Source organism: Calonectris borealis, chromosome 4, assembly GCF_964195595.1.
Source record: "Calonectris borealis chromosome 4, bCalBor7.hap1.2, whole genome shotgun sequence".
NCBI lineage: Eukaryota > Metazoa > Chordata > Aves > Procellariiformes > Procellariidae > Calonectris > Calonectris borealis.
The window spans coordinates 7,084,991-7,112,821 of record NC_134315.1 but is presented as its reverse complement, the minus strand read 5'-3'; the positions used below and the strand labels follow the sequence as shown (position 1 = coordinate 7,112,821).

The following is a 27,831-nucleotide window of genomic DNA, read 5'->3' as shown; positions in this document are numbered from 1 at the left end:
TATAAGTAGAAAGTGGTTTCATCAGTTTATTGCTTTTTGCAACCTGAACTTTGCTGCCATTTCACAGATGGTTGAGTCTGTACAGGTGTATTCAATGCAGTATATACTACCACGGAGCACAATGTTTTATCACAAGCCATAAAACTGGTGGGAAAACAATCTAATCCTACATCAACATAATTTGAGAATTTGACAGTAAATACAGCATCTCCAAAACACTATTGGCATTTATGTTAATCAACTGATTATTTTTAAGTTACTGAGTAAAGCAAACTGGTGAGGGACCAAGTGCTCTGAAACACGTACTTTCGGTGTATTCAGGATGTCCTCCCAACACACACATTCTGAAATCTTCCAAAATTTCACTAATACCAAATGAAATTAAGGTACTTTGCTTCCAGTTTAAATACCAGGAGAAAATAATTAGTGCATTTTAATATATTAACTAAAAGACTATCTGTATAAAACTCTTCACACATGAAATATTTTTAAGTTAAACAATATAATTCTTATACTTACAAGAAAAACACAGACTAGAAATTTATTGCTAGTACAAAAATTAATGTGTTTCACAGAGGAGAAGTTAGATTAATATTATTGCTATAAACACAAACAGTGCCAGAGACAACAATCTGATTTTCAAATTTGCTCACCATCCACAACTGGCTTTCAAGGACATGTAGGTACACAGGACTTAGGAAGGATGAGGTCCACAACTTTCTTCAGTTATGCTTTATGATCCGATGTAATTTTATTGCCTTTTAGTATAACGGCCAGAATCAGTCTGCTGCTCCTGCGTTCTAACATTGTCATTCATTAGAACTGCTCTTCATGGGGCAGGGACAAAAAAAAAAAACAACCAAAAAACAACTAACCATCCTAATCTTGCTTTCCCACATTAGTATTTTGAAAATTTAAAACCACAACTACATTCGTATCTTAGCCTATAATAAAAAAAAGTGGGTATGTTCACCACGTGGAGAGTCCATGACTATGACCAATGCCAACCTTTGATCAATTTGCTAACAAGCTTTCATTCCCAAATAACGAATTTTTCACATACTGTACATTAAGTAGCAACACTACTCAGTGCAAATACAGTCATACCTACTACTCTACTAGTAACAAAATGAAAACAAACACCAAAACCTGCTGGCAGATTTGCACAGTCCAGTTTCTTTGCAATGCACTGATTTCCAGTCACAAGAACATATATTAATAGCTGCTTTAGCTGCTTTTTTTTTTTTTAAAGTATGCTGCTTTCAGCAGTTATCTAGCTTGCTACTAGATCATACTACTTTCTCAAAGTGATTTCCTTCTTAACTTATACACACTCACCCAATTGCTGACTTAAAAGCTGATCCAGGAAAACTGACAACTCTACCTCTCCCTTCAATTAAATAGTCAACATTAGAGTTCATAAGGGTTATCATCATTGTAAACTATTAAAATTATGATATCTGTAATTAATTACTGAAGGATCATAAAGTAAATCAATGGAAATTTTAGCCTACTCATAGATTCTATTATTGCTAAATGGAAGATTTAAACAAACCAGTGTTTTATAGAACCAGCAATTCTCAAGTCACTTTTAGAAAAAAAAAAAAGAGGGGAGGGGGCAAATTTTGTATTAATGCCACTTCTTTAATTGGGGTAGCTGAACTCTGCTGCAAATCAACTAGTTAGAAACATTTATCTGGGTCTTAAGGAATGGAAATGACAAAAGATCTGATTCAGGTGAAAGTCTCCTACTGGTTAAATCCTCTTATAATGTGCCCTGGGCCCAAACATGCAGGATTCTAACCCAATACATTAATGCATCAATGATTTTAATATCAATCATGAACACCAAAGTACTTACTATTCAGTCGTTGCCACAACAGTTCCTTTTCCTTCACCTCCACTCCCACATTCCTCCTCTACCCCCAAAAAAATATTAGCACAAAACCAAAATATAAATATTTGAGGGGAAAACACAATGTTCAAGTTGCAAGAAATGAAAGACTTGAGAAGCATACGCCTTTCTTTTCATGGCATGCATGAAAAGGAGTCATACACCAAGAACTGGATCGACAAAGACAGTAGTTCAGTGGAAAATAACTCTTGTACGCTGTTAGAGAACTCAGGCTAGCGTTGTGCGTACCATATACATCTGAAAACAAAAACTCTGCTTTTCTTGAGACAACTTAAAACAATAAATATTTTAAATGGATCTCTTTCAACTCCAAGTTGTATTTACACAGTTATCCACAAAAATGTGCAAAATAAAATCTGACATCAAAATAAATTTAAAAGTCCAACAAATTGAACTTGACATTAAAAAAGGCAGCAGAGATTCCATGCCCATTCTATACATACTTTAAAGAACTACTTAAGACAGTGAAAAGGTTGTTCCAGCTGAGCCTCTGGAAATTTAACAAATCCAAACCATGCCACACTTCAATCACTAGCTGTCTTTGCCACAGAAATCACAATGTATCCCACCAGTAAGGTCTTTGACAACTTTTTCTTTGATCAGTTTTTGCAGGAATTTTGTTTCGCTTGTCACATTGTGCATAGTTTGTCCGTTCATGGCAGCCATGCAGAGGTTGTTGTAATAGTGCAAAGGTGTGCTGGGCTGATCGAGGTCATATCCAAATCCTGCTAAGCTCACTTCATCACATAAATGTGTGGCCAGAACAACTGCTGTGACCCCAATTGTAGGTACATTCTAGAAAGGGGGGAAAAAGAAGCCTTTGCCAGTTTTATAAACACTTTACAAAATTTAATGGCTTTGTCTATTCCCTTTCCTCGCTTAAAACTGGAATCAATTAAGCAATCAATTAAAAGTAAAATCAATTACAACTAAAACTAAAAATAAATTAAATGATCAAGTAAAACTAAAAACTCCAGGGCCAAACACTAACAAAACTTGAGTATTTGCCCGTAACAAGACTTTTGGCTGTCAACTCTAAATTTTTTCCTGTGAAGGCAAGACGCCCTATTACTATGTAGTTAAACTATAAGTGAACCCTCACTCTAAACACTCAAACAACTCCTGACATGCAATTAAACTTGACATTTCTTGATGTACGCTTACTTCAGTCTTGAGCAACAGGCTCTCTAACAGTATTCTTCATAATATGACTTTTCACTGAATAACCTATGAAGAAGGCAAGTATACCACAGCACAACTAAAAGATATCAAGATAGTTTGGTATGTTACATTATTTTTATAAATAAATATTTTTATAAATAAATATTTTTATAAATAAATATTTTTATAAATAAATAAATGTGACAAGATCCTTCAAACATTTGTGCAATAACGCTACCGTTAAATGCTTTCACACAAAAGGTAAAAAGATGATGGTTATTCAGTATTTTTCATAGTTCAAGAGAACTAGTGACATCCAATTCCTCAAACAGATGATTAAAATAACAAAAACACAGTGTATAATTAAACTGGGCAATTCATGACTCCATACCATTGCTGGACCGAAGGACATAAAGGAAGGATATATACCCATCAGTTGCTACTGAGCACATTGGCATACATAGCAATTCCAACAGTTGGAAGGTTGCTTTACACTGGCCTGGTTTCCATACTCTCTCTGCTTTCCCTGCAGCTAGAGACACATCTGTCTATAGCTGATTGCTGGTTTGACTTAACAGGGCTGCTCTTAACACACTTAACACACATCAAATGCGTGTTTTGAATATTTAACACCAGTCACAATGATGTGTGAGTGAACACACTGTACTGGAATGAATTTGTCTCACTGCATCTGAATGCTTTGTAAAACAGGCCATTTCGTGTCAGCATGCACAGGCATAATACCTCATCTAAAAAGGTGAGCTGAAATCCTACTTTGATTTTACACAAAAATACAAGAATCTTTTGAGAGCGCATTAACTTCCCTATTACTTGAGACCAGCTCTGAAATTGCATAGAGAAACTATATTGAAGGAAGAGCCCAAAACTTTTTTCAGTTTCTTATTTTACTTTGTATTTCATAGTCTCCTTCTCCTAAAAGGAAACTTCTTACCTTATCCCAACCCCAGAATTTTGATCGAGGTTCAGGGAACTGTAAAATGTCCAAAGCTGTCTCTTTGATGATGACTGGATTCAGAATCCGAAACTGCTTTGATGGAAAAGGAATTTTCTCAGCAACCTCCTTCCAAAAGAAGAGTCGCACCCACAGAGGCTAAGAGAAAAAAAAGAATAGTTCAGCAAAGGCAAACTCTGAGACTGCAAAGTGTATAGCAGACAGTACACAAGTTATAGAATTCATCAGTGACTCTGAGAAATGCAGGAAACAGTTTATAGCTAAGGTGGGTTCAGGAATACCAGCGTACAGCTCAAGTGACTGAACCAAAAGAGGAAAAACCTTCTAAGTATTTGGAATTGCAGAGAGGACAGCAGGGGGAAAAGTTGTCTATTCTGAATATTTGACTGCACTTTGTGTTTAATCAGTCAACATATCCACCAGAATCCACAAGGTTCTTTGCACCTTCCCCAGCACAACTGAGCAGGCAGCAGTATTTAAAGAAATGGGAAAGGGAACCACAGTTTTCCATGAACATTAACCAGGCATTCTGAAGCAAGCACTGGATCTAAAACGATTTTGCTCAGGCTTTGAAGTGAACAGCTGTTGTTTGACAGCATCTACCTAGTGATAAATGTAACACTTCAGAAGAGGATTTACACAAGACTCAGCAAGCTAGATTCTGATCTCATGCCACTTGCAGTCAATTAGGTGTACGCTAATGGAAAAAATATACTAAATCAGGCTCATTTTACAAATCTTTCCATATCATCTGTAACGCTAAGCAAATGATAAGACTTACATAGCTGCAACACAGACCTATATTTTTAAAACAAGCTTATTGCTACCCTAACATACAATTCTACAGCAGCTCGAACTGATCAAATCTGGGTTGCCATGGCCCCATCTTCCCACCTGTGCTCTGAACAAGTTTACTAAAGTACCAATGCCTGCACAGAGAGCTGATCCAACTGAAAGCCCAGTATTTGCAAGGAGAAGTATGTTTTCAGTTCACAGAATCAGAGAGTGGTTGAGGTTGGAAGGGACCTCTGGAGGTCAAGTGGTCCAACAACCCTGCTCAAGCAGGGTCACCTAGATCCGGTTGGCCAGGATTGTGTCCAGATGACTTTTGAATATCTCCAAAGACAGAAACTCCACAACCTCCCTGGGCAACCTGTGCCAGTGCTCGGTCATCCTCACAGTAAAAGAAAAAAAGTGTTTCCTGATGTTGAGAGGGACCCTCCTGTGTTTCAGTTTGTGCCCGTTGCCTTTGGTCCTGTCACTGGGCACCACTAAAAACAGCCTGGTTCCATCCTCTCTGCACCCTCCCCTCAGGTATTTATGTATATTAGTAAGATTTCCCGCTGAGCTTTCTCTTCTCTGGGCTAAAACAGTTCCATCTGTCTCAGCCTTTCCTCATAGAAGAGATGCTCCAGTCCCTTAAGCATCTTCATGGCCCTTCGGTGGACTCTCTCTCCAGTATGCCCATTCCCAGATCACTTCCCAAAACTGGCTCTCTGCACCAGCAAAAACACCAAAGCAAGGAAGAAGGTGGGAATGAGCAGATCTGCTCCTAAGCCACGCAAAACAAGAAAAGATACTCTTCATAAAGCACATCCTTCAATCTTGTAACTCACTAACAGAGAATGTTGCAGATGCCAAAAAGCAATCACTCTCTCAATCCCCCCAAAACAAATTTTAATACAGAAAGCCATCCTTGTGCTAGTCATTCTTCAAAACCAAACCTTAAAACATGAAATAGTCAGATAGCTTGTAAAACAAATTAGGGATTCAAGCTGCTGGCCATCAAAATGACCACACTGCTGCAGGGAAGGTCATAGACCAACACTGTCTTGTCCCTGGTAAAAAAAAAAAAAAAAAATCAGGGAGCAGAAGTTCTTAAATTTGCGCAAATTCATGCATTCAGGAAAATTTCCCCTCTACAAAACATACTCAGATTATTCAAAACAAGGCAATATCCCTGCACACACTTTCTGGACTAAAGTAGTAGTAGACAGTCATGGTCAATATTAAACAGAACTTCCATATGCTCTCACGTTGTAAAAATCACAGAATTAAGAAGGGATCTTGGAGTACCTAAACTAGTATGTATCAAATTGTTAGAAAACTTGTCAGGCTTTCTTCTAAATCCATCTCAATAATTTAGAGCACTTGTTTTCAATCTGTGGTCAGAGAAACCTAGCTACTGGTTTTCAATTTGCAGAAATTATCTGCCTGCAAATTGAAAGATGTGAAAACCACCAATTTAAAGAGAGTTTGGAAACATGGAACCCTTCTATCAGTTCCTTAGGAATCTCTGCACTTCTTTAAATATTCAGTGAGAAATAAACAACCTCTTAATTTTGGAACTACAGACAAATGTGAACTAAGAACTGCATTGCTTCAATTACACATGAACTGCAGGTATGCCTATTGTAACAGCACAGACTTTAGCTGTTTAAAAAAAAAAAAAAAAAAAAAAAAAAGACTGGCGTCCAGAAATCTCATTTCTGTTTCAGGCTCTGCAGACTTGAACAAGTCACTTAAACCTAATGTGAAATTAATTCCACTTTAGCAAACACTCAATATGTCATGTAGCTTGGTGCAAACCACCAATATCTGCAGAAAAAAAAGTGTTTCTGTCAGCATGGGGCTTCAACATGAATGCTGGTACCAACTGTAACTACGAGATATAGCTAAAAACCCACAAAGTTAAATAAATGATCCTCAGTATAATAAAACATATCAGCCAGCTTCTTAAGCATTAGAAAAAAAAAAAAACAAACAAAAATCACAGGTACATAACACTGCCACATTACATACCAAGGTTTCATTTTTTACCATTGCTTGAAGCCAATTGAAATCAACACTTTTAAACAAAACAGCCACAAACAAGCTAGCAGGAGGATACTCGTGTTCAGAAAGCGGGGCTCCTTCCGGGTAAGTCATCCGTATAGTAGTTTTGTTACCCACATGATCTGTATATCCTTGAACTGGTGCATCATTTAACCTAACAAAAAAAAAAAACACAACAGAGAGAAACTGTATTTAATAAGCATGGGTTACAATCTCATTAAAGCATCAGACACTAAGCAAAGAACTTGGTCCACAGATTTTTAACAGAGCGGAGTACAGCGTTTTCTCAGTATCTCTCAGTTCCTCGCCGCACACAATCATCCATCCCTTATCTTTGAGAGGAAGCCAATTCTATTTCTGGATTAACTGGCACAAGTGCAAAATTTCAAAAAGAAAAGCTTGAATAGAAAAATAACTTAACATAGCATTGCAGAGTTTCATATTCATTACCTTGTGCCAACTCAGAAAGGCTTAAAGGAGGAAGGGAAAGAAAATACACAGGAAGTTGCCTGCGTTATCTTTTTTTATATGTATACATACACACACTCATGAGTATTACAGGAATGCACAGGAAGGCATTCAAATTATCTCTTCAATGCAATGTAATGCATCCTGTGGGTTTACATCATTCCAGCTCACCAAAAATTTCAGATGCTAGCACACTGCTGACAAGAACAGCACCATCCAGCTCCACCAGTTCTGCAGAACAGCGTAAGTCCCACAAACTTTTCTATATCAACACAAAAGTCGCCTTGATACTGTCAGCGATAATTTCAGAGAACAGTTAATGCACGTTCTCTGCCCCTCCACACGCTAACAGGTTTTTTTACCTCTGTATAAGAGATACTGACTCACTGTATCAAGTCTTCCCTTTTTAAGAGGAGCAAGCCTTAGTTTACTAAGCAACTTGGGAAAATGCTTCTATTAAATCTATTTGTATTTTGAATCATGTAAAGTCACAAAGAAGGAGAATTCAAACAGTCATGTTCAGAAGGCACGAATAGAGAGCATGTATCCATTTAATTCAGACATTAGAAAACATGGGTAATCACAGAAAGCATGCACTGATCTTGTAAAGAAGTATAAGCATGCTATACTGTGTGTAAGCAAACTGTATACTGAAACACCAATTAATTTTTATTGTGTTTGAAATAACTGTTATTAAAAAATCCTTCAAATAAGCATCCCAACTAACCAAGGGGAAAAAGGCAGAGGTGAGTCCTAAAGCCTACCTGTGAAAGCTTGAACATATGAATGGATAAAACCAGGATTGTCTACTTGCCTATGATTTCACTGGTTTCTATCTCATTTCTGCCCATGTTTTTTTTGTTTCTGAAGTCCACAAATAATTACACCGAATTCCTATCTTGTGAACATGACAATTTGTTTTGCTCCCAAGACTTCAAATTCCATCAAGTGACAAGTAAATTTCTCAAAAGCGCTTTCAGAAATAGTCTTGTAAGTTGCATAAATGTTGGAGATACTTTCCCCTTAAAAACAAAGTCAGCTCATAAGGTAAATTTGAAGTAGTTGGAATCCTTAAATGGAAAACAGGTACCTTATAACAATATCAAACTGATTCAATAAGTGACCCAGCTCTGATCCATGAAGAATTCCACCACTGCCAACTACAACACAACGCTTACAGTGTTTTGACTTCAAATCTTCTGGTAAATCATGCTCAGGTAAGAGTTCAAGGAGATTTTTAAGCTTATCAAAGAACTTGTGAAATCCAAAAGGAGGTTCGTATTTAAATAAAGCTTCATCTTCATTTATATTTTTTCTTACGAAGGGAGATATGTCCATGCTATATTTCTCCGCAAATAACTTCCCCATTTCTTTCTTCACATAAGAAGGCCGGCACTGTTCCTGCAATGCAGCGCTGGCATACTGCTGTGCTCTCTAAAACAAAACACACATGACTTCAGTCAGGAAAGCTAGCTTTAGGAACATACAAAGCCCTCTTAATGCAACCCACCAGCTGACCACCGGCAGTTTAGCAAACACAGGGGTTTATAAAGAAATCTTAAACATGGAAATACAAGACATTTTAAAGCATTTTAAAGCATTCACTCAAACACAGATACTAATCAGTGCAGGCTGAAAACCTGCAAAGGAATGTCTCTCCATCCAATCACTTAAATCTGGATAGGAGCTTTTCTAAAGAATAAATTAGGCTACTAGAAGAGGTAAGTGAAAATGAGCCATTTGAGACCATTCGTACTGTTACTTACAAAAAGAGATTTAAAAAATCTAGATGTACTTCTACCCACCTAATTCAGCAGCAAGCCAGCAAGTGGAATTCTACTCCACTGCTCAACTGCATGATCCGAGTTCTGCCTGCAGTAGGATTTTACCGGACACATATCCACTGGGTAAAAGTTCTGTGAAATGGCAGGCTGGACTTGCTTACTGATCAAAATGAAGCAACACATCTTCCAGAAGTATTGCTAAAGTGGTATTGCTAATGACTAAAACACAACTTTAAAAGGAATGCAAAGTGGAGGTGTTTCAGGTCTTCTTTCAAAAACTAGTCACCAAAATAAAAGACTACAGTTCCATATCGCATAAAAAGATTAAGCTGTCAGATAAAACTACACATTGATCCGTCTCATTAAAAAACAAAACAAAAAACTATTCATGTAGGTTTTTTAGAAATCTGTAGTGCAAGCCGGTATCTGAATATGAGGTAAGGAAGAAGAGAAATAGCAAAGGTATTATTTTTATCGGTTGAAATAAAGTTTTTTTGCGTGTTGTCTTCCCCAATACAACTCTGCTGATCTTTCCTCCACTGTAATAAAAAAACCATGAGCAAACACAGGGATCGGAGAGTCAAGATTCAGATCTCATGCTAACTCAGTTCCCCTTCTGTACTGTTAAGGAAAGTGTGTATCTGGATACGCAAGGAGGAAAAAAACAAGATGGTTCTACAGAACAGCCTCTGCCACCATTACAAATGTCTCTACAAATCTGGGCATAAACACCCATTTCTTCCTGGGCAAAGCACAACTCAGCAGCTTCATGCTGTACTTTGCAGCAAGAGTCAGTGCATCTTTGGAAGAGCTTCATTTTTAAGGCTGACAGCTGTGCATCCTATCAGTAAAAATGAATGCCAATCACTTGACAACTGCCCCAAACAGTTTGCAATCAGCTACTATCTAACTAGACAAAAAGCAATGCTATTTCCTCATCCTGCATCTAACACAAATTAATCATGAGACAGCAATAAACACAGTTTATGCAGTCTTTAGGTTTGCTTGGCTTAAGGTGGAGGTTGTTTGAAAGCAAAATATGTTATTGAGAAAAGAAATATGTCAAATGAGAAGAAAAGGGAAGGCAAAGAGGCTCAGAAGAGGAAAAGCATGCACTGAAGAAGGTGGGAGGTGGCGGAGGATGCACATGCAGTGATGCTAAGATGAGACTATCTTAAATCAGGGATTTTGCTATACATTCTGTCTTAGCATTGAGATGTTCAAAGACAGAAATGTAACAACTCTAAGCCAAGGTGTACTGTTATAAAGAGCAAACAGGTTAAGTAGCAAAGGCAGAGAAATGTCAGCAAGAATTAAGAAAAAGCTTTATTGGCATCTGTTACACCAGCTTAAAAGCCACATGCAAAACTGTGGTTGAAGTAAGTAGCTGCTAGCTTAAATAAATAAATGAACCAAGAGCTGCACCCTCCTGCACATTTGCCCTGCGATTCCAAAAACATCTGAGCAACTACAAGGCAAAGCAGACTGGGGAACTGGCTTAGGCAAAAATAAACCTTTGGTTTAGTGTGTTGAGTTTGGGGCTTTTTTTTTTTTAAAAAAATGTTACTTTTCATTTGCATCAATTTTCTGATCACCAGTGTCATCTGCACTGACACAATAGTATGATGACATGTCCATTTCAAATGTTATCCTTAACAGTCACTGTTATCTCATTTTACCCCTAAAAAACCAGTTTCTCTCTGCACTTCTGTTGTGACTCCACGAGAACAAAAACCAGAAGTTCTATGGCATGAAATGAAGCAAAACATATTTTCCCACACAGGGAAATTTCAGCATTCTAGTTCTTTGTTATAGACCCTTATAACTCTTATATTGTCAATTAATAACTTTTTTTTTAAGCCAAGTAAAAAAACTCAAAAAAATACCAACCCTTACACGATCGAGGTCCACATACGGCATTTTTGTTCTGTCACATTCTTCAGGGCCAAAACGTAATTTGAGGATATAAAGGAAGCACCCTCCAACCACAAACAGTGCAAGAAGTCTAAAAATAAACAGGAGGGTGCAGGGATAGGAGAGAGGGGGGAGGGAAAAAATCATCTTTTTTTCCAGCAACCCATCAACTGTTAAATGAGTATTTTTAAAGAAATTTAAGGCAGTTGAAGAACTTCAGGTGAATACCTGCATTTGATTCAAACCAAGAAAAACTATTGCTTTGTTCACTGCAAGTCTTTCACAACTCTTCAGAGCTATCTGCAGGAAAAGTACAAACATATATAGATGCTTTGATAAGGAAAATGCTGCATACTAACACTCCGATTTATGCAGTTCTATGCCTGCATCATATACTTTAAATGCATCTCTGATGGGTGAAACAGCTCTCCTCACATAAAGAAACCAAAAGTGACTTTTGTTTTCCTACCTCAAAGGGCAACTTTATTTTGAAATATGTATTTTCATGCAAGTTAAAAAAGGGATGGAACTTAAAATCGCAAGATTCTGGGCCAATGGCCATCACTCAGAACCAAAACTTTCAACTCACTGGCAGGCTAGAATGCAGAGTTTAGATGCTCAGGTTTATCTTGAGAAGCCTAATTTAATTATTTACATCCCCAAAACATGCAGAAGAAAAAACCCAAACTTTAGAATTGAGTAATACAGACTATCTGTATTTTTGATCTACTCATTTCTCATTCCTAAGGAATCTCACTGTTGATCTCCAAATATTCACTTGGCTCATTTCATGTCTAAACCGATCTGCAAAAATTACATCATTATTTGATTAGAGTTGTGGTTGTTACTCAAGTGTGTACTTGAGGGAGCTGGCGGAGGAGCTTGCCGAGACGCTCTCCATCATTTACCAGCAGTCCTGGTTAACTGGGGAGGTCCCGGACGACTGGAGGCTCGCCAATGTGACTCCCATCTACAAGAAGGGCCGGAGGGAGGATCCGGGGAACTACAAACCAGTCAGCCTGACCTCGGTGCCGGGGAAGATCATGGAGCGGTTCATTTTGAGGGCGCTCACGAGCCATGTCCGGGACAACCAGGGGATCAGGCCCAGCCAGCACGGGTTCATGGAAGGCAGGTCCTGCTTGACCAACCTGATCTCCTTCTATGACCAGGTGACCCGCCTAGTGGATGAGGGAAAGGCTGTGGATGTGGTCTACTTGGACTTCAGTAAGGCCTTTGACACTGTCTCCCACAGCATTCTCCTAGAGAAGCTGGCGGCTCACGGCCTAGACAGGTACACTCTTCGCTGGGTAAAAAACTGGCTGGACGGCCGAGCCCAGAGAGTTGTGGTGAACGGAGTTAAATCCAGTTGGCGGCCGGTCACGAGCGGTGTTCCCCAGGGCTCAGTACTGGGGCCGGTCCTGTTCAATATCTTCATCAATGATCTGGACGAGGGGATCGAGTGCTCCCTCAGTAAGTTTGCAGACGACACCAAGTTGGGCGGGAGTGTTGATCTGCTGGAGGGTAGGAAGGCTCTGCAGAGGGATCTGGACAGGCTGGATCGATGGGCCGAGGCCAACCGTATGAGATTCAACAAGGCCAAGTGCCGGGTCCTGCACTTCGGCCACAACAACCCCAGGCAACGCTACAGGCTTGGGGAAGAGTGGCTGGAAAGCTGCCCAGAGGAAAAGGTACTGGTTGACAGCCGGCTGAACATGAGCCGGCAGTGTGCCCAGGTGGCCAAGAAGGCCAACGGCATCCTGGCCTGTATCAGAAATAGTGTGGCCAGCAGGAGCAGGGAGGTGATCGTGCCCCTGTACTCGGCACTGGTGAGGCCGCACCTCGAATCCTGTGTTCAGTTTTGGGCCCCTCACTACAAGAAGGACATGGAGGTGCTGGAGCGTGTCCAGAGGAGGGCAACGAAGCTGGTGAAGGGCCTGGAGCACAAGTCTTATGAGGAGCGGCTGAGGGAACTGGGGTTGTTTAGCCTGGAGAAGAGGAGGCTGAGGGGAGACCTCATCGCACTCTACAACTACCTGAAAGGAGGTTGTAGCGAGGTGGGTGTTGGTCTCTTCTCCCAAGTAACTAGCGATAGGACAAGAGGAAATGGCCTCAAGTTGCGCCAAGGGAGGTTTAGATTGAACATTAGGAAAAATTTCTTTACTGAAAGAGTGGTCAGGCCTTGGAACAGGCTGCCCAGGGAAGTGGTGGAGTCACCATCCCTGGAGGTATTTAAAAGACGTGTAGATGAGGCCCTTAGGGACATGGTGTAGTGGGCATGGTGGTGTTGGGTTGACGGTTGGACACGATGATCTTAGAGGTCTTTTCCAACCTGTATGATTCTATGATTCTATGATTCTATATGGGCTAATAGATGCAATCCTGGCACTTAATTTGCAGTATGTACTGCAAATAAGGTGGCCACTAGAAAAGCAGCACTGCTCTCACATCTGATTTAACTAAATTAACTTTTGCACTGATAGGGGGTCTAAAACCTTCATTAGCATGTTAGGCTGCAACCCCTGGAAATCCACTGACTGGCAGAAACAGGGGATTCACAGCAGGTGAATGAGGCTGGTTTTCCTCCACAGAGGTTTATCAAGTATCTCTAGATTCAGCTGGCGCTGCACCATTCAAGTGCTCAAAACACCAGTGGATATAACAGTTTGGCTTCGGGTTTTTAAGCTTTAAGACCTAAAAATTCATGTGGTAGAGAGGCATCACAGTAGTGAGCTTTTTTGTTTTAAAATATGGTTCTGGATGTACACTAGCACACACATGAATTCCAATTTGATGTTAAACTACAAACAACGGAGTGATGAAGATTTTGTGATGTAGCATTCCAGAAGTCTTCATAAACAAATAACTATGAGGCGACACCTCCCCAAAATACCCACTAAACATCCACCGCCCTTCAATTTCTTCAAATATCAGACTGTACAAAAGCCTCAACATTGTTACTTATCTGGATACAAAAAAGATGGGAAATACTTGTGAGTGAAGTACTGGGATCTCACATTGGCTTGGGAAAACAGGTGGTACTACTACAAGAGAGCCTAGGCCAAGTGTTTTGGTGCCCCAGGGAAAGCTATGTGCCTAACCCTCCATTCAGTTCTTGTGGCAATCTCATCTCTTGATTTTTACATCCTCTTCGTAACTGCCCAGGCTAGAGGGAGAGCAACTGACCTCTATATTGCTGTGACAATGACACTTACTTGCGAGTACCTTTTAAAAACCAGCTTGGTCTTCTCATCTTCATGTGCAGGCACCTTACACCATTGCACAGGAGGTGAACAATCACTTTTCAGCTTCACAGAGTTGTTATCACTCAGCATTGCTGTAAAAAAGAATGGAAAAAAGTTCAGAGGACATCCAATGACCGTTAACTTACTCTGTTTCCCAGAGAAGGCTGTGATTCTTGGTTATGATGTCAGGAATACTGAATCGCTCCTGACCACCTTATGATCAGGAATATATGCATTTCAGATGCACTGCCAAGACATGATTCTAAAAATTATGTACGGGTATAGGTCTTTGCATTCTTCATAAGCACTGCAACTACATCAGTTACTGTCAAACGCTATTGTTTGATCTTGATGAAACACCATTTTGTTTGAGCAATTATTAGACTCCAGACAGGAAAAAAGAAAATCTACACAGTATGCTCAGGATATTTAGGATCCCTGAATCAAAGTGTCCAAGTACTATGCTACCCTGATCCCATCCTCAAAACCTGAGCCCACATTTCAAATAAACTCCCTGATTTCCCTGAGGTTAAGCACACCTGTCTCATCATCGGTCTGAATCTACTGCTGACCTCTTCAGAAGCCCCAACAACGTAGTCAGCAACTTCAACAGCAAACACCAAAGAGGGTGTGCAGGAAATGTTGCCTGGCACGCAGCAAGACCAGAAGATTGCCGGCACAAGGGCAGTTTCTGTGCACAGCAGCAGTTCCCCTCCAACAAACATTGTGAACCCAGCAGGAGCACACAGTGCTCCCTCACAGATGGCCAAGTAACTGTTCACTAGCTAAGGAGAAGCAATCTCGCTGCTTACTGTTTGTAAGCTTCCACGAGTTTCTATCAGCATGCTTCAATTCTGATTTTGGAAAGAAAAATGCAGGCTGGCACATCAACTTCTCACAGGCTGCTGCCATTAACCAAAGACGTGAGCAAACAAGGAAACAGCATGCAAAGCCTACCCATACGAGCCCGCTGGTTTTGCCCTGAAAGGAGAAGGGATTCAGGCAAAGGGTTTTCCTGCCTTACCAACTTCCCGAAGCACTGCCTTTAATCAGTCAACCATGGAAGGGTGCAGCCTGACCCTCCACATGGAAGATTTCAGCCCTACTCATTCCCTTTGATCTCAGTGCTTAACCCTCTCTGCTCTTCACTGCAAAGATGTTCACACTCTTCTGTTCTCTCCCTAAGAGCTCTGTCACAAGAACTTTTAAAAAAAACGCAGGGCTAAGGGAAGGCTTTTATCTAGGGACGATCTTCCACATTCTATTTTCTGCTCCACCTGCTTTTATTTTATGTAGCGATATGACCCATTTGAACTAGCCTGTATTGCCACTTCAAAACAGTTTGTTTGGACAAACAAATGATGTTCTTAAACACCAAGATGAAGGAGTTGATGAGACAGAAGCATCCCCTCCAGATTTCAAATCCAGCCCACGGAAATTTCAGGGATATCTAATTCAAAAGATGACTCAAAGTCAGTCTCTCTTTGCACTGTCACACATCATTTCTCAGTAACAAATTTGATATACATGGTAGAAGGTCAAAAGCCACAAACCATTGCGAGACAGGGTGGGACAAGGAGAGATAAAGATCAACACCAGCATCTTAAGTCCTTTGAAGAACAGATAATTAAGTGATGCTTTCTAGAGTCACCTGCAAGTGGTCATAACCCAGAAAACAGAGCAAGGCAAAAAAAAAAGCCTAATGGTTTTTGCTAGCAAAAAACTTCACCACTTACCTCAAATATAAGTAACTTGGTTATTACGATACTACTAAGAACCTCAAATTACCCACCTAGCTGTATTTATTAATTGCACAGACTCTCTGAGCTGTCACACCCGTTTGTAGGCATTTGTCACAAAGCAGCAATACCTTAAACAATACCTCTTAGCAGATTTGAAAGCACTGTACAAAATGAGGTCAGTACCATTATGAAAACCCAAGGGGTGACACCCCAAAGGTCCCCCAGAATGCTAGCAGCTGGAAATCAAATCCAGCTCCAGTCTCCCACACAACGTGTCAGGACACAAGACAGCAGGTCACAGTGAACCTATCAAGCCTCACAAGCTCATCATTTTCTCAGAGCAACACCTCGTCTTTACTGGCTGCATCTATACCACTGAATAAAAACAGCACTGAGGAGCAAAACTGGGTGTTGACATCACCACCCCAGTCAGCTGCATTACAAGTCCGTTTTGCTCTCAAGCTAAGATTTGCAGCACATCGGTCAAGTCCACATGGGTAAAGGCCTAGTGTGCAACAGCAACATTTGTTACAAGGACCATACCCTAGTGCCAGTTATGGATCACCAAGCTGAACTGCTCTACCTTGAGATGTCCAGTGCCAATCCAGCAGGACTTGCACAATCACCTTATATTCCAGGTATGACACACATCCCTCCTGCCATACTACACAGACAAGACAACTAAGCACCCCTCATCATTACCTGGGACCCAGTACCTTCATACCAACACATCTTGAAGACGACAGGTATCCACAGAGATCATGTTGTCAGCACGCACAGGGAGCAGCCCCAGTTCACAGAGCCTGCCAGCACGGTCACACGTGGCACACAAAATGAGTGGCGATTAGAGGACACTGCAGAATTGCAGAGGAGAGCATGAACAAGACCTGCGGACCATGTGGAAACTCCAGGATTGCTCCATGTACTACAGAGAGTACCAACAATCAGATCACCTCGGAGGAGACTGGCTCAGACCAGCACAAACAAGGGGCACTCAGCACTGTTTGACAAAAGGGAAGGGGATCGCTCACTGACATGGATGGCTTGCTGCACGGACGTGATCGCTGAACGTTGCATAGCCTAAGCTACAACGTACCACAAAACAATAGTTAAATCTCTCAGTTCCACAGATCTCTACATACCCACCAGGGGAGAAGTATAAAATTGAACTTTGCTCTTTTAAAAAGAAAAAACGCTGAATAAAAAGCAGGAAACAAGCTTCAGCCACCTTCACTAGAGAACAATGCAGGTAATAATTCTCCCTTGGATAAACAACATAAAGAGGTAACTTAACAGTCTATAGGAACCCAGATCAGAACGGATTTTGCACAAAAGAATCAGTCAGACTAGGTATCAGAGGATCCTGCTACCAGCAAATCATCGCAACAACGTACCAAATGATATCGTGAGGTCTGGCCATGGTACCAGTAGCATTTATGAGGGAACACACTCCAGATTAAGCACATTTTCCAGCAGTTTGAATTAAATCCATAAAGTTTTACAGCTTGAATTACAAGGGTAAGGTTAAAGCCTCACTGCCTTTGCTTTGTTCAAAGCAGGTTTTTATTTCTTTGCAAATTAGTCTTTCCTATTCTAGGACCCAGGTTCTGTTGTAGTTTGACAGAAAGACTTGCTCATGAAAGATTGCTCAATGTATATAAAACTTTTTATTGCTTAATGGCACTAACGTACTCCTGGAATCATCCTGCAGCACTGAACACAGCCAATCTCCTCTGCTGTACAAATCGTCGAAGAAGAGTGCTCTGCAAACAGCACGCTTTTAATAATTTCCAAGAGTGAGAATTTCCTACTAAAAAATTGTATGCAGAGATCCTACAACAGATGCAGTTTTCATGAAGCCTTTCAAAACAAAGAAAAGGGAAGGCTGCAAGAGACCTGAAAGATGGAGAAGGAACTGACAAGGTGGAGAGTGATGAAGACAGAAGGGGATTAACAAGGAATGCAAGACTGCAATAAACGAGTGCTATCAGAAAGTCTTCCCTGCCTCTGAGCAAAATAAATTTCAGTCGTCCCCAAACGGTTGCTTCACTCATCCTGGACGTGCAAAAAGGAACAAGAAAACACAGAGAATTTAATTAATCACCTCAGTGCATCCTTTCTGAGTCTAACTCTTAGTACTTAGTATGCTCAATGGTTTTGTTTAATTTGTTTATATAACTGAAATAATGTCAATTTTCATTTCATTTGCAACAGTTTACTTCAAGTTGACTTTTGGCAGTTCTATTTACTTCAGATGATTCCTTTCTTGATCAAGTCAACATATATATAGACAGATAGATGGATATATCAAGTCAAAACACATCTGTCCAGCACAACATTTTTTTTAAATTACTCAGGGTTTGATCCTGCACTCTTATCTAAGTCAATAAGCACCTTCCACTGGCTGGAATGGCGTAAGAGTGCTCAAAAGAGCAAGGCCAGCAGTAACAAGCACCTGAGAGCGCACCTTTCCCACAGTCTTCCTGAGCTTCCCAAAAAAAAAAAAAAAAACTATGAGTTTACAGAAAGAACCACGGCAGTTAAGAAACCAAGCACCAAAGACAAGCTGTGCCTGTAGCATCCAGATTTTGTTGTTTGCATACAAACACCACTGCCAAGCACCACTACACCCTTTCAGAAAGGGGCAGTGCGACAGTTGTTTTGGGAGCCATAAATGCAAATGTCTCAATTTGCGTACAAAAGATGTCTCAGTAGTAATGCTGTATTACAATCGCATTTTGCACTGACATTTCCATAGCTACTCATTGTGGTATAATTAGTGACGACTCGAGGGACTTCAGTTTGCTTTTCATCTACTGAACTTAAGTGATCTGTGTAAAGCTGCTGTGAAAGCTAAATTGTCCATCAGTAGGAATACACTCCAAAGCTTTTTATGGTGCTATTCTTTTCACCATAATTTACTTTTGTCTCATTGTTATTCTTAAGTAGACAAAATCCACACTTGGAGTATTTCAGAAGCAATTAATTTAAGTCTTCAGGACGTCTTTTTATGTTGGAATGCTAAAAACTAAAAAGCAGCATGTGTCAAGTTGTACATGACCACTGCTACAGCCTGAAAAATTGCGTTTGATTATGTACAGTACCTGAATTTACCCAAAGATAAAGACAAGGACTCTCAGCTCCCATTCTTTGAGTGCCAACAGTGTTACCAGGCACAGAGACAGAACCAGACCAGCCTGCATATAAGTGTAGAATGAGGCATATACCTACATCCCTCACCACCCTCTCATTAAGTCCCCAGAACCATAACTACACGCAGGGGATGTTTCCACTTACCTCCTTTGCCCTACCAATTCAAGCACGTTCCTGTCTCCCCACACACCAAGGGTCCAGTTAACAGCCTCCACGGCTGAGTCCAGCATTTACGTGGGCAGTTACCGTTCCAAAATAACTGTCTGTGCAGGCAAGGACCAGAGCCATAGAGGAAGCACCAGCATGGACAGTTGCTATCAATCAGTAACTCTTCATGCAGAAGCTTACCCCCCCAGATCTACGCAAGTACCTGCACACGGGCTGTTATCTGCAACCCGCAACTCTACAGGCTCTTACCCGAGCCCATGGGGAAGCTACCCTAAGGCAAGCCGCTGCGGAAAGGCCAGCAAGACAAGTGGCATCTTCTGTTCTACAGTTTGTTGCGGTTTAACCCAGCAGGCAGCCGAACACCACACAGCCGCTCGCTCACTCCTCCCCCTGCAGTGGGATGGGGGAAAGAATTGGGAAAAAAAAAGTAAAATTCATGGACTGAGATAAAGACAGTTTAATAGAACAGAAAAGGAAGGGCAAATAATAGTAATTATGATAGAACATACAAAATAAGTAATGCACAATGCAATTGCTCACTACCCGCCCACCAATGCCCAGCCAGTTCCCCAGCAGCAGTCACTGCCCCCTGGCCAACTCCCCCCAGTTTATATACTGAGCATGATGTCATATGGTATGGAATACCCTGTTGGCCAGTTGGGTCAGCTGTCATGGCTGTGCTCCCTCCCAGCTTCTTGTGCACCTGGCAGAGCATGGGAAGCTGAAAAGTCCTTGTCTCAGTATAAACACTACTTAGCAACAACTAAAACATCAGTGTGTTATCAATATTATTCTCATACTACATCCAAAACACAGCACTGTACCAGCTACTAGGAAGAAAATTAACTCTATCCCAGCCAAAACCAGGACACAGTTGCATAGCACGTAGCACAACATAATCTTGGACTACACCTGAAGCTCCTACGAGTTGAAACTATAAATTAACTTTCCCCTCTCGCCGTACCACCAGAAGTAGTAGAAACAGCCAGCTTTACGAGTCATCCATCCATTTCAAGGTCTTGCTGCACAATGCAGCCTTTGATCATGTAACAAGATCAAGAAGCTTGCAGTGTAAAGTCCACAGCAACTGAAAGCTGAAAGTCACACCTGTATAAAGGAATTTCTAATGAAGAGCAACAGAGCTCAAGCAGGCAGTGAAACAGAAGGTAGAACTAATGCAAAAACACCCCAAAACACCTACTCATTTCATGCCCCCTCCTCTTACTTATGAAACATACTTTCAAAAACAGTAAATGATAAAATGAAAGCTACATGATTTTGAGCAACATTTATGTTTCAAAAAAGAAAGGTGAAGTTAAAAGGCAGAGAAGGTGTTTTCACATGGAATAAACTTCCGCAAGATACTTTTCACTGAGATGTTGTGCACATTATCAGCGATGAATTCTGCAGGAACTTCCTGTTCCGAGGCTTTTTAAAATGATAAAAAACCCCACAGACACACTGCAAAATTTTATTCAAGGAGTTAGAAGAGTAGATTTAAGAAAACTTAAACCAATTACAGATTGTTTTCTAGGACACATTTGGATAAAACAGATGATAAAAATTAAGTGACAACTACAACACTAATGTCTGTGACTACTTGCAAGAGTTGTGCCCATAAAAAGATTATACATTTTAATCTATCCTCATTATTGACCAAATAGATGAGATGTTAATTTTTGTTATGGCTTTCAAGACTGATATAATATTTTAATAGAAGGTTGTTAATTTATGTAACCACATGAAAAATAGTTTGGTAAAATTTATAGTTAGGATTAATTTTGTTTGCTTCTTCAGTACTGAAACCCATAGAGATCAAATGTAAGGGCTGAGATGTAAAAAAAAAAAAAAAAGAAAAGAATGGTTAATTAGGTGGCAGTTTTTGTGGGGGTTCTGCGGTGTTTTTTTTTTTTTAAACAGATGTAAAAAATGTTTAAGAGCCATCTGTTAAGCAGAGCCTCTCAGCTGAAGAAACCTAAGAATATGAAAAAATTAACTTCTTTATCTTCTGTTCTTTTTTTAAAAGGGTCATTAAAAAAACTGATTCAGAAATCAGTATAAAACTCTCCCAGTTCCCTGCCACATCCTCAACATCAGTAAACACCTTTCCTCCCCCTTCCAGAGGCTAAACTTAAGCCAAACACTCCTCCTCCTCCTCCCCTCCTTGTCTTAATTTCCCCTATTTTTGCCACAGGTCACACGGAGCCTGTCCCAACTCCTTTGGGGAGGCCACAGGCAGTGCAGGAGCTTGGGGTCACGTGCATAATAGTTTCTGTCTGCAGCTCCTCTGCGATTCTTACTGGCTTACCTGCTCTGGCATAGGTGGTCCACAAGTCCCCCAGGAGTGTCCCTCCTCCAGGACTCTCCTTCCCAAGTCTCCTAATCTGATACCTTCAGATCCTTCCTATACTTTCAAACTTCATCATCTCTTCACTGGAAACAATAAACCATAATGAAATAAAATTTTGCAAATAATCTCTACCCTGTTTAAAAAAAAAATAAACAGTTTTTTTACTTCTTTTAAATCAACAGTGGATCAAGCCCTTTCCCAATAATATTCAGGGAGAAAAGTGATAATACAAAGAATAAAAAAGCTGAAGCTAACGACAGTTAGTTGTGCAATCCATTATGCATAGAGGACTCTGCAGTTGCAAGTGTTGTACAGTCAAACTACTACCTTACAACTGCAATGGATTAGAGGTATTTTTGTTCATCCAAAACACAGAGTCTTTCTTAAATAAAAAACCAATTTGGAAACCTACTCTCTCATAACTTAAAGAATTTGTCATTAAAAAAAAAACAACCAACCTGGAACAACGTATGAGCATCCTCTAGCAAGAGGCACTTAAGAAACTGCATGGCAGTAAAGGACTGCCTCACTTTCCAATGACTTCTGCGGAAGTGAATCCAAATTTTTAAGCCAAATTTTAAACACAGGTTTTACAGACTAGGAAAGCCACTTGAAAAGCCGCCCAGATGTTGAAATTGGATTTCAAATCTATACAAGGAAAGTAAAAAGCCTTTTATCTGAATGGGCCCATTTGCCCATAGTGACAAAATACTCGGGAAAAAGTGGGGAAAGAGGAGGAACAGACAAGTTATCCCAAAAGGAACTGTTTCTGATTGGGAAATCTCTTTCAATAAACATTGAAATACCTTCTTTAAGACTCCTGTTCAATGGTACATGACAAAAATCCCTTAAAACCACAAGCATGAGGAAAAATGATTTGCAGCAAACTTATCAGGGACACACCAAGGCATGAGAGACTCTTGCGTTATAATCTGTAGCAATCTATTAACTGTTGGATATTTACCTTCAAATAATCCTCTGATCATCATCCTACCACTTCCTAGCAGAAACAGTCACAAGACATGACAAGACAGCAGCCTGGGAGCTGTTGCAGATTAGAGACTGACAGTTTCTCACTGGAGGAAAAACTGGAACTAAAGTTAAAAATTAGAGACTTCTGTCAATTATTTCTTTTGTTGCAACTATATAAACCCCACAGTAAAGTTGGCACTTCAATATATTCAGATATTTGATAAACTTTGTTTGAATATTATCTCCTTAGCACCTATTACTATGGAAGGAAAAAAGCATTTGACAGACATGCCTTTTCTGATGAACAGAGTCCGTTGTTTTGGTTAATTTATAAAGTCAACAGAAGGAATACATCCTTGATGGCAGAAAGAAGTTTAGCCTACAATATGGTTATAAACACCTACAACAGGACATTGATTACATTAGTGTATAATGCATCCTACAAAATGAACTTTGACTGGTAAGGCTTTTTAATCAGACAATAAAAAGTAAAAACCAATGTCTGTACAATCTGCAATTCATTTAGTCAAGAACTGTCTCCTCAGAAAATGAGAACGTAATACTGAATCCTACACTTGTGGACCCAATTGGCAAAAAGTGAAACGATGAGTAAATGAAAATTTCAGAGCAGTTGACAGACAGTCTCAGGGGCACCAACAGGATCACAGGTGAAAATTATTTTGCCTGGAACCATGAATACCAGCAAGAAGCAATAGTACCTTAGAGGCATCAACATTTTTCTCTCCTTGTCTTATGATGCTCTACTTGCATTTTCTTCTAATTTTTAATGCCTCATTCCTTCATTCTCTTTGCAACATCAACCACCAACTAACTCATGAAAACATTAATAACCTTACATTATTGTGTCTATTTGCCCTGTCTTTTTCTTTAGGAAGGATACACATAGCTAGGCTACAACTTGCTCTAAACCTTGGGTCATCCAGATTGAACACAAAAAAATTGGTTCCAGCTTAAATCCAGTCCAATCATCAGCTTAATTAGAGATATTCAGAGTATAACATCATCACTTCCTTTCAGCAGCTTTCACAGGAAGCTTTTTGGATATTAATAGTGCCTGCTAAAACAATGTTATAGGCAAAGAACTCTTAGTGGGGTTCTGAATGACAGTTCAATGTTCAAAACAGGGATCACTCTGGATTTCAGTTCTGCCTCGGCACTCTCTTCTCTAGTCAAGCTTTCCAAGCTTTTTCTTTGTGAAACCTCTTTCAGGTGCTCTAAAGTGAGGAACAGCAAAAAATCCATAATGCATAAACACAAGAAATATCAACAAGATGTGTTTCGGCACTTAAGAGGGCAGCTGATGCTTTGCAACAGACAAAAACAGTATCTGAATTTGGAATTTGTCTGACTCCCAAATGAGCCACAGAAAGTCAGTGTTCCAGCCAAGCAGGAAGAAACAGGTGAGTTAAAGCATTGCTGCTGTGAACAGTGTGCTATTAAAAAGATAAGTATTTCTTGCAGAGGAAGTTTTTGAGCCCCCCCCTGCCCCCCCCCTTTTTTTTTTTTAGAGCAAATCCCCGTTTTCCCTTTTATGTTACTTGTGTAAGAAACAGTGGCCTGCCTGCTCTGGGTGTTCAGAGCTTGAGGTCAGCCACTCCTCTCAGCATCTGCTGGAGCCAGCAAACACGCAGAAGAATGAATTGCAGTGTAAGAGCAGGCAGCTGCTACTCAGAAACCCCTCCTATGCACATCTCACACACTCCTTTCCACAGCACACCCTCCTCCCCAGGCCCACAGACCCCCGCTTGTGGAAGCACTGCTCTGCTCCAGTACTTTGAGGAAGAGCCATGCCAGCCAGGTGGGGACGAAGAGAGTACAGTGTATCAGCACATCACCCACCACCAGCTGGGCGAGTTCATCTAGCACAAGTGGAAGATATTTCTCAGACCCTGCAAGGAAGCCAATACAAATTAGGTCTTTCCCCTTACATGGGGAGTTTGAGGAATTAATCTTCCCTAAAAGAAATGGTCGGAAAAGACAGGGCATAGCATTAATCTTTACTGGGCTAAGGAAACATGCCAGCACACTTACACAGCCAAGATGTTTCATATTACATCTGAATTATGCAGCAGAATAGCACTGAACAACTGATAATTATGGAACAATGTTAATAGCACAGCAGCATTTTTACCACAGTATCATCTAACACTCCAAGAGATCATCGTAAAAATCACACTCGAGCCTACAGAAGCAAAAAAGGAGATGCCAAAAGCCTCCCAGGAAGAAAAGGCTTAAAAGGAAATTGCAATATAGCAAAGAATGTTACTGGAACCAATTTTAGTGCTTAACTTCTGAATTCAAGACTTCAGGACCTAACAGGTTGCAGAGAGAACTGGTGCTCCCAAGGAGAGCAGAGAGCTCGGCTTGTCTAGCTTCACAAAACAGGTTGAGAATTTGTCCTTAGATACACCAAACACGTAAATACCAAAGCTGAAAGCAAACAATTAAAAAAAAAGGACAATGTTAGCACTCAGGAAAAAGTGGTCATAAATAAATATGGACTACGGGCAAAAGATTCCTGAGCAGCAAAGGAATAGCCTTCCCATAGGAGTAATGGAAAATAACAGCCTACACAAGTTTTAAGAAAGTCCTTAATCATTTATGAATGACCTTATGAGAGAGAGTTGCCTGCAACAGGGGAGACTCCTTCATGATCCAGAAGTCCTATGTCCGAATTACCGCTGTGCGGTTTTGAAGCATTGGATGCGCCCACTGCAGATACTTTAATCTGTTGTGTTTGAGTAAATTTCGTTCAGACTCGCCTGTAATTTGAAAATTACTCCATGACAAGCTTGAAGCATTGGCTGGGTCTCGTTCAGTTACCTAGTCTTTATCAAAACTCAGGCCCTACTTAAGTTTTCCAGACTGTCTTATCTAAAGAAAATAACTCGCCCTCCAAACACCTGCAGCAATCTTGGCACATTCCATATTCATCACCTAAACAGATGTATGTAAAACAAACAAAATTAAACATTTGTAGCCTGTTTTCCTCAGAGAAAGGAAGTTTCTGCTATCACACTTTGTCTTCCTACATCCTGCCCTTAACTGCCTGTCAATTTAATCAAACCCTACGGAAGGGAGGATGCTAAATCCCAAGAAGTTCCAGGAAACCAGAGGCAGGATGAGCCCATTTCTCCTCAGCTCTGAGGAAGTGGCCAATGCACCAAAACACTTGTGTGCACTAACTCTCCAGCTGCATTTTGACCTTTCAATGAAATTCCCTGCGATTGCTGCCTCTTGTCCTGCTAGCAGAGGGCTTGGGAGACAGCTCAAGGTCCTGCTGCATGATCTAGAATGGAGATAGTAACCTCGCTGTGGCAAAACAGACAAAATAACACAGTAAGCAGGAAAACCGCACACCACTTCTTCGTCCTGTCGTAAGCTGCGTTTAAAAACATGTATCCACTTTAGATACATAAAGAGCATTTATCTCAAAAAGTCTTGTTTAGAAAAGTAAGAAATATGTATCTTTATTTACCCTTTTTTCTCAGAATGAGGCAAAACCAGCCATTTACCACACGAAAGCTGTTTACCTCCAGTAATGTTATAAACATTTCCCATTCATTTCCATAACTAAAGAAAGCTGCAAAATAAACATCTCTCCTCCATCAGCCTTATATTTTGATCTTATCTACAGAAATAGAAAAAAAAAAAAACAGCTCAGCACAAAAAACTCCTTTTCCTGAATAATGCTGAAGAAAATAAAAAGGTTTTGGCAGCAACGGCAGAAGTCATTTCTGTTTTGCATTCGCATCGCTCCCGAGCGGGAAAAGATAAAATCACCTACAAAAAAGGCTATCGCAACCTGCAGACAAGCAGAAGCCTATAGATTTTATTTCAGAAGAACAAATCCAGACAGCTCCAACTACATTCCTCTCCCTGGAGAGGCCCAAGACAGACCTGACTTCCATCACCCATCTGCTTGAGAACTCGCAGCCGCCACCTCACCGCCGGGAGACCTCCCCGGCCCGGCGTCTCCTCGCCTTCCCCGGGAGAAGACCTCGAAGCACGGGCGCTGGTGGGCACATCCTAAATACCTCAGCCCCACGTCGCAGCGGGGTGGACGTCGCGGCCCGGTCCAGGTGACCCCGGAGGCCTTCGGGCACCCCCGGCCCGCTGAGGGAGCGGCGGCCCCGTGGCACGTAAACACCCCCGGGACTCAACGCCCCCTCAAAAAAACACCCCCAAACGCTGGTGCCTTCACGCCTCGTCGGCACCTCAGACCCTTTTCAGCAGCGACAGAGGCTCCCGGGGTGCTTCTGAGGGCAAAGTCCCCTCAGCACCTCCACGCCCCCCTCAGCACCCTGGCTCCCCACACCCGCAGGCCCTGCGCCGCCGCGCCGGCCTCCCCCCCCGCTGAAAAAACCCACTTCCCCCCCTCCCCCCCCACCCGCAAATTACCCCGAACCGCCGCCTCATACCCGCGGGCGGCGGGTCTCCGCCGGCCCCTCGCCGCCGCCGCCACCTACCTGCGCTGGGCTCGGTCCGGGCGCCTCGCCTCCGCATCGGGGCGGGCGGCGCGGCCCCGCCGCAGGTAACGGCTCTGCGGGAGCCGGCGGAGCGAGGAAAGGGGGGGGGTGGGGGCGCCGCGGCACGTAGCGGAGCGCAGCCAATGGGGGCCGAGCGCGGCTCCGCAGCGGGGCGGGGGGAGCGGGGCCTGCACTGGCCGGGGCCGAGGGGAGGCAGCGGAGAGCCGGCGGCGGGGTGGGCGCAGTGGCCTGGGGGAGGGCGGGCGGCGGCAGAAGTGCCACAAAGTCCCCGCTCCCCAGCCTTTTATGGTGTTATTTTCCTGAAATGAACGTTTTCCAGACCTTTCTTTCTTCAAGAAATCGCGGGTTTGGGGTTTCCCCACACACACACAGAGCAAAAGGGCCGTTCGGGGGCACCTGCGTCCCTCAGTCCCTTCGGCCCAGCCGGCCCCCGCCTCCCCACCTCGCTTCCTCACTGCCTGCGCAGCACCTTCACCTGTGGAAAAACGAGATCGGTCCCAAAGTCACAGCATTTTAGCTGCTTTTATTGCGCCTTACACTCCCAGGAGCTTGGCTGCGTGAGGGTTTTCAGGCCTCTCCGCAGCTGTCTTAGGAAACTTGTTTTTCTGACAAGACCTGCCCAACGCTACCACAATAAGCCTAA

At 41.6% G+C, this 27,831-nt stretch overlaps 1 protein-coding gene across 6 annotated transcripts; it reads right to left on the bottom strand.

Annotated features, from left to right (window-relative positions):
* ST3GAL5 (ST3 beta-galactoside alpha-2,3-sialyltransferase 5) lies at nt 1–27,393 on the bottom strand. 6 transcript variants are annotated; one of them, XM_075148464.1, is made up of 7 exons: nt 27,168–27,393; nt 14,263–14,384; nt 11,027–11,141; nt 8,443–8,786; nt 6,852–7,038; nt 4,029–4,187; nt 1–2,710 (listed from the first exon to the last, which is right to left on the bottom strand). In XM_075148464.1, exons 2-7 carry the CDS (start codon nt 14,304–14,306, stop codon nt 2,447–2,449), a joined length of 1,113 nt encoding a protein of 370 aa, XP_075004565.1. In that variant the 5' UTR covers nt 14,307–14,384; nt 27,168–27,393; the 3' UTR covers nt 1–2,446. The 6 variants fall into 6 exon arrangements, with proteins under 6 accessions (XP_075004565.1, XP_075004566.1, XP_075004562.1 ...); XM_075148465.1 differs by having other exon boundaries at nt 11,033–11,141; nt 27,168–27,264; XM_075148461.1 differs by having other exon boundaries at nt 14,273–14,384; nt 27,168–27,259.
* Nucleotides 27,394–27,831: the final 438 nt, after the last annotated feature.

Excerpts from the sequence above, each read along its gene's own strand:
- ST3GAL5 (XM_075148461.1), bottom strand. The coding sequence starts at position 27,204 with ATGCGGAGGCGAGGCGCCCGGACCGAGCCCAGCGCAG. Across the intron at positions 4,188-6,851 it reads TGGTAAAAAATGAAACCTTG|CCTCTGTGGGTGCGACTCTT; the intron begins GTATGTAATGTG and ends TTTTTCTCTTAG. Across the intron at positions 2,711-4,028 it reads AATTCTGGGGTTGGGATAAG|AATGTACCTACAATTGGGGT; the intron begins GTAAGAAGTTTC and ends CCCCCTTTCTAG.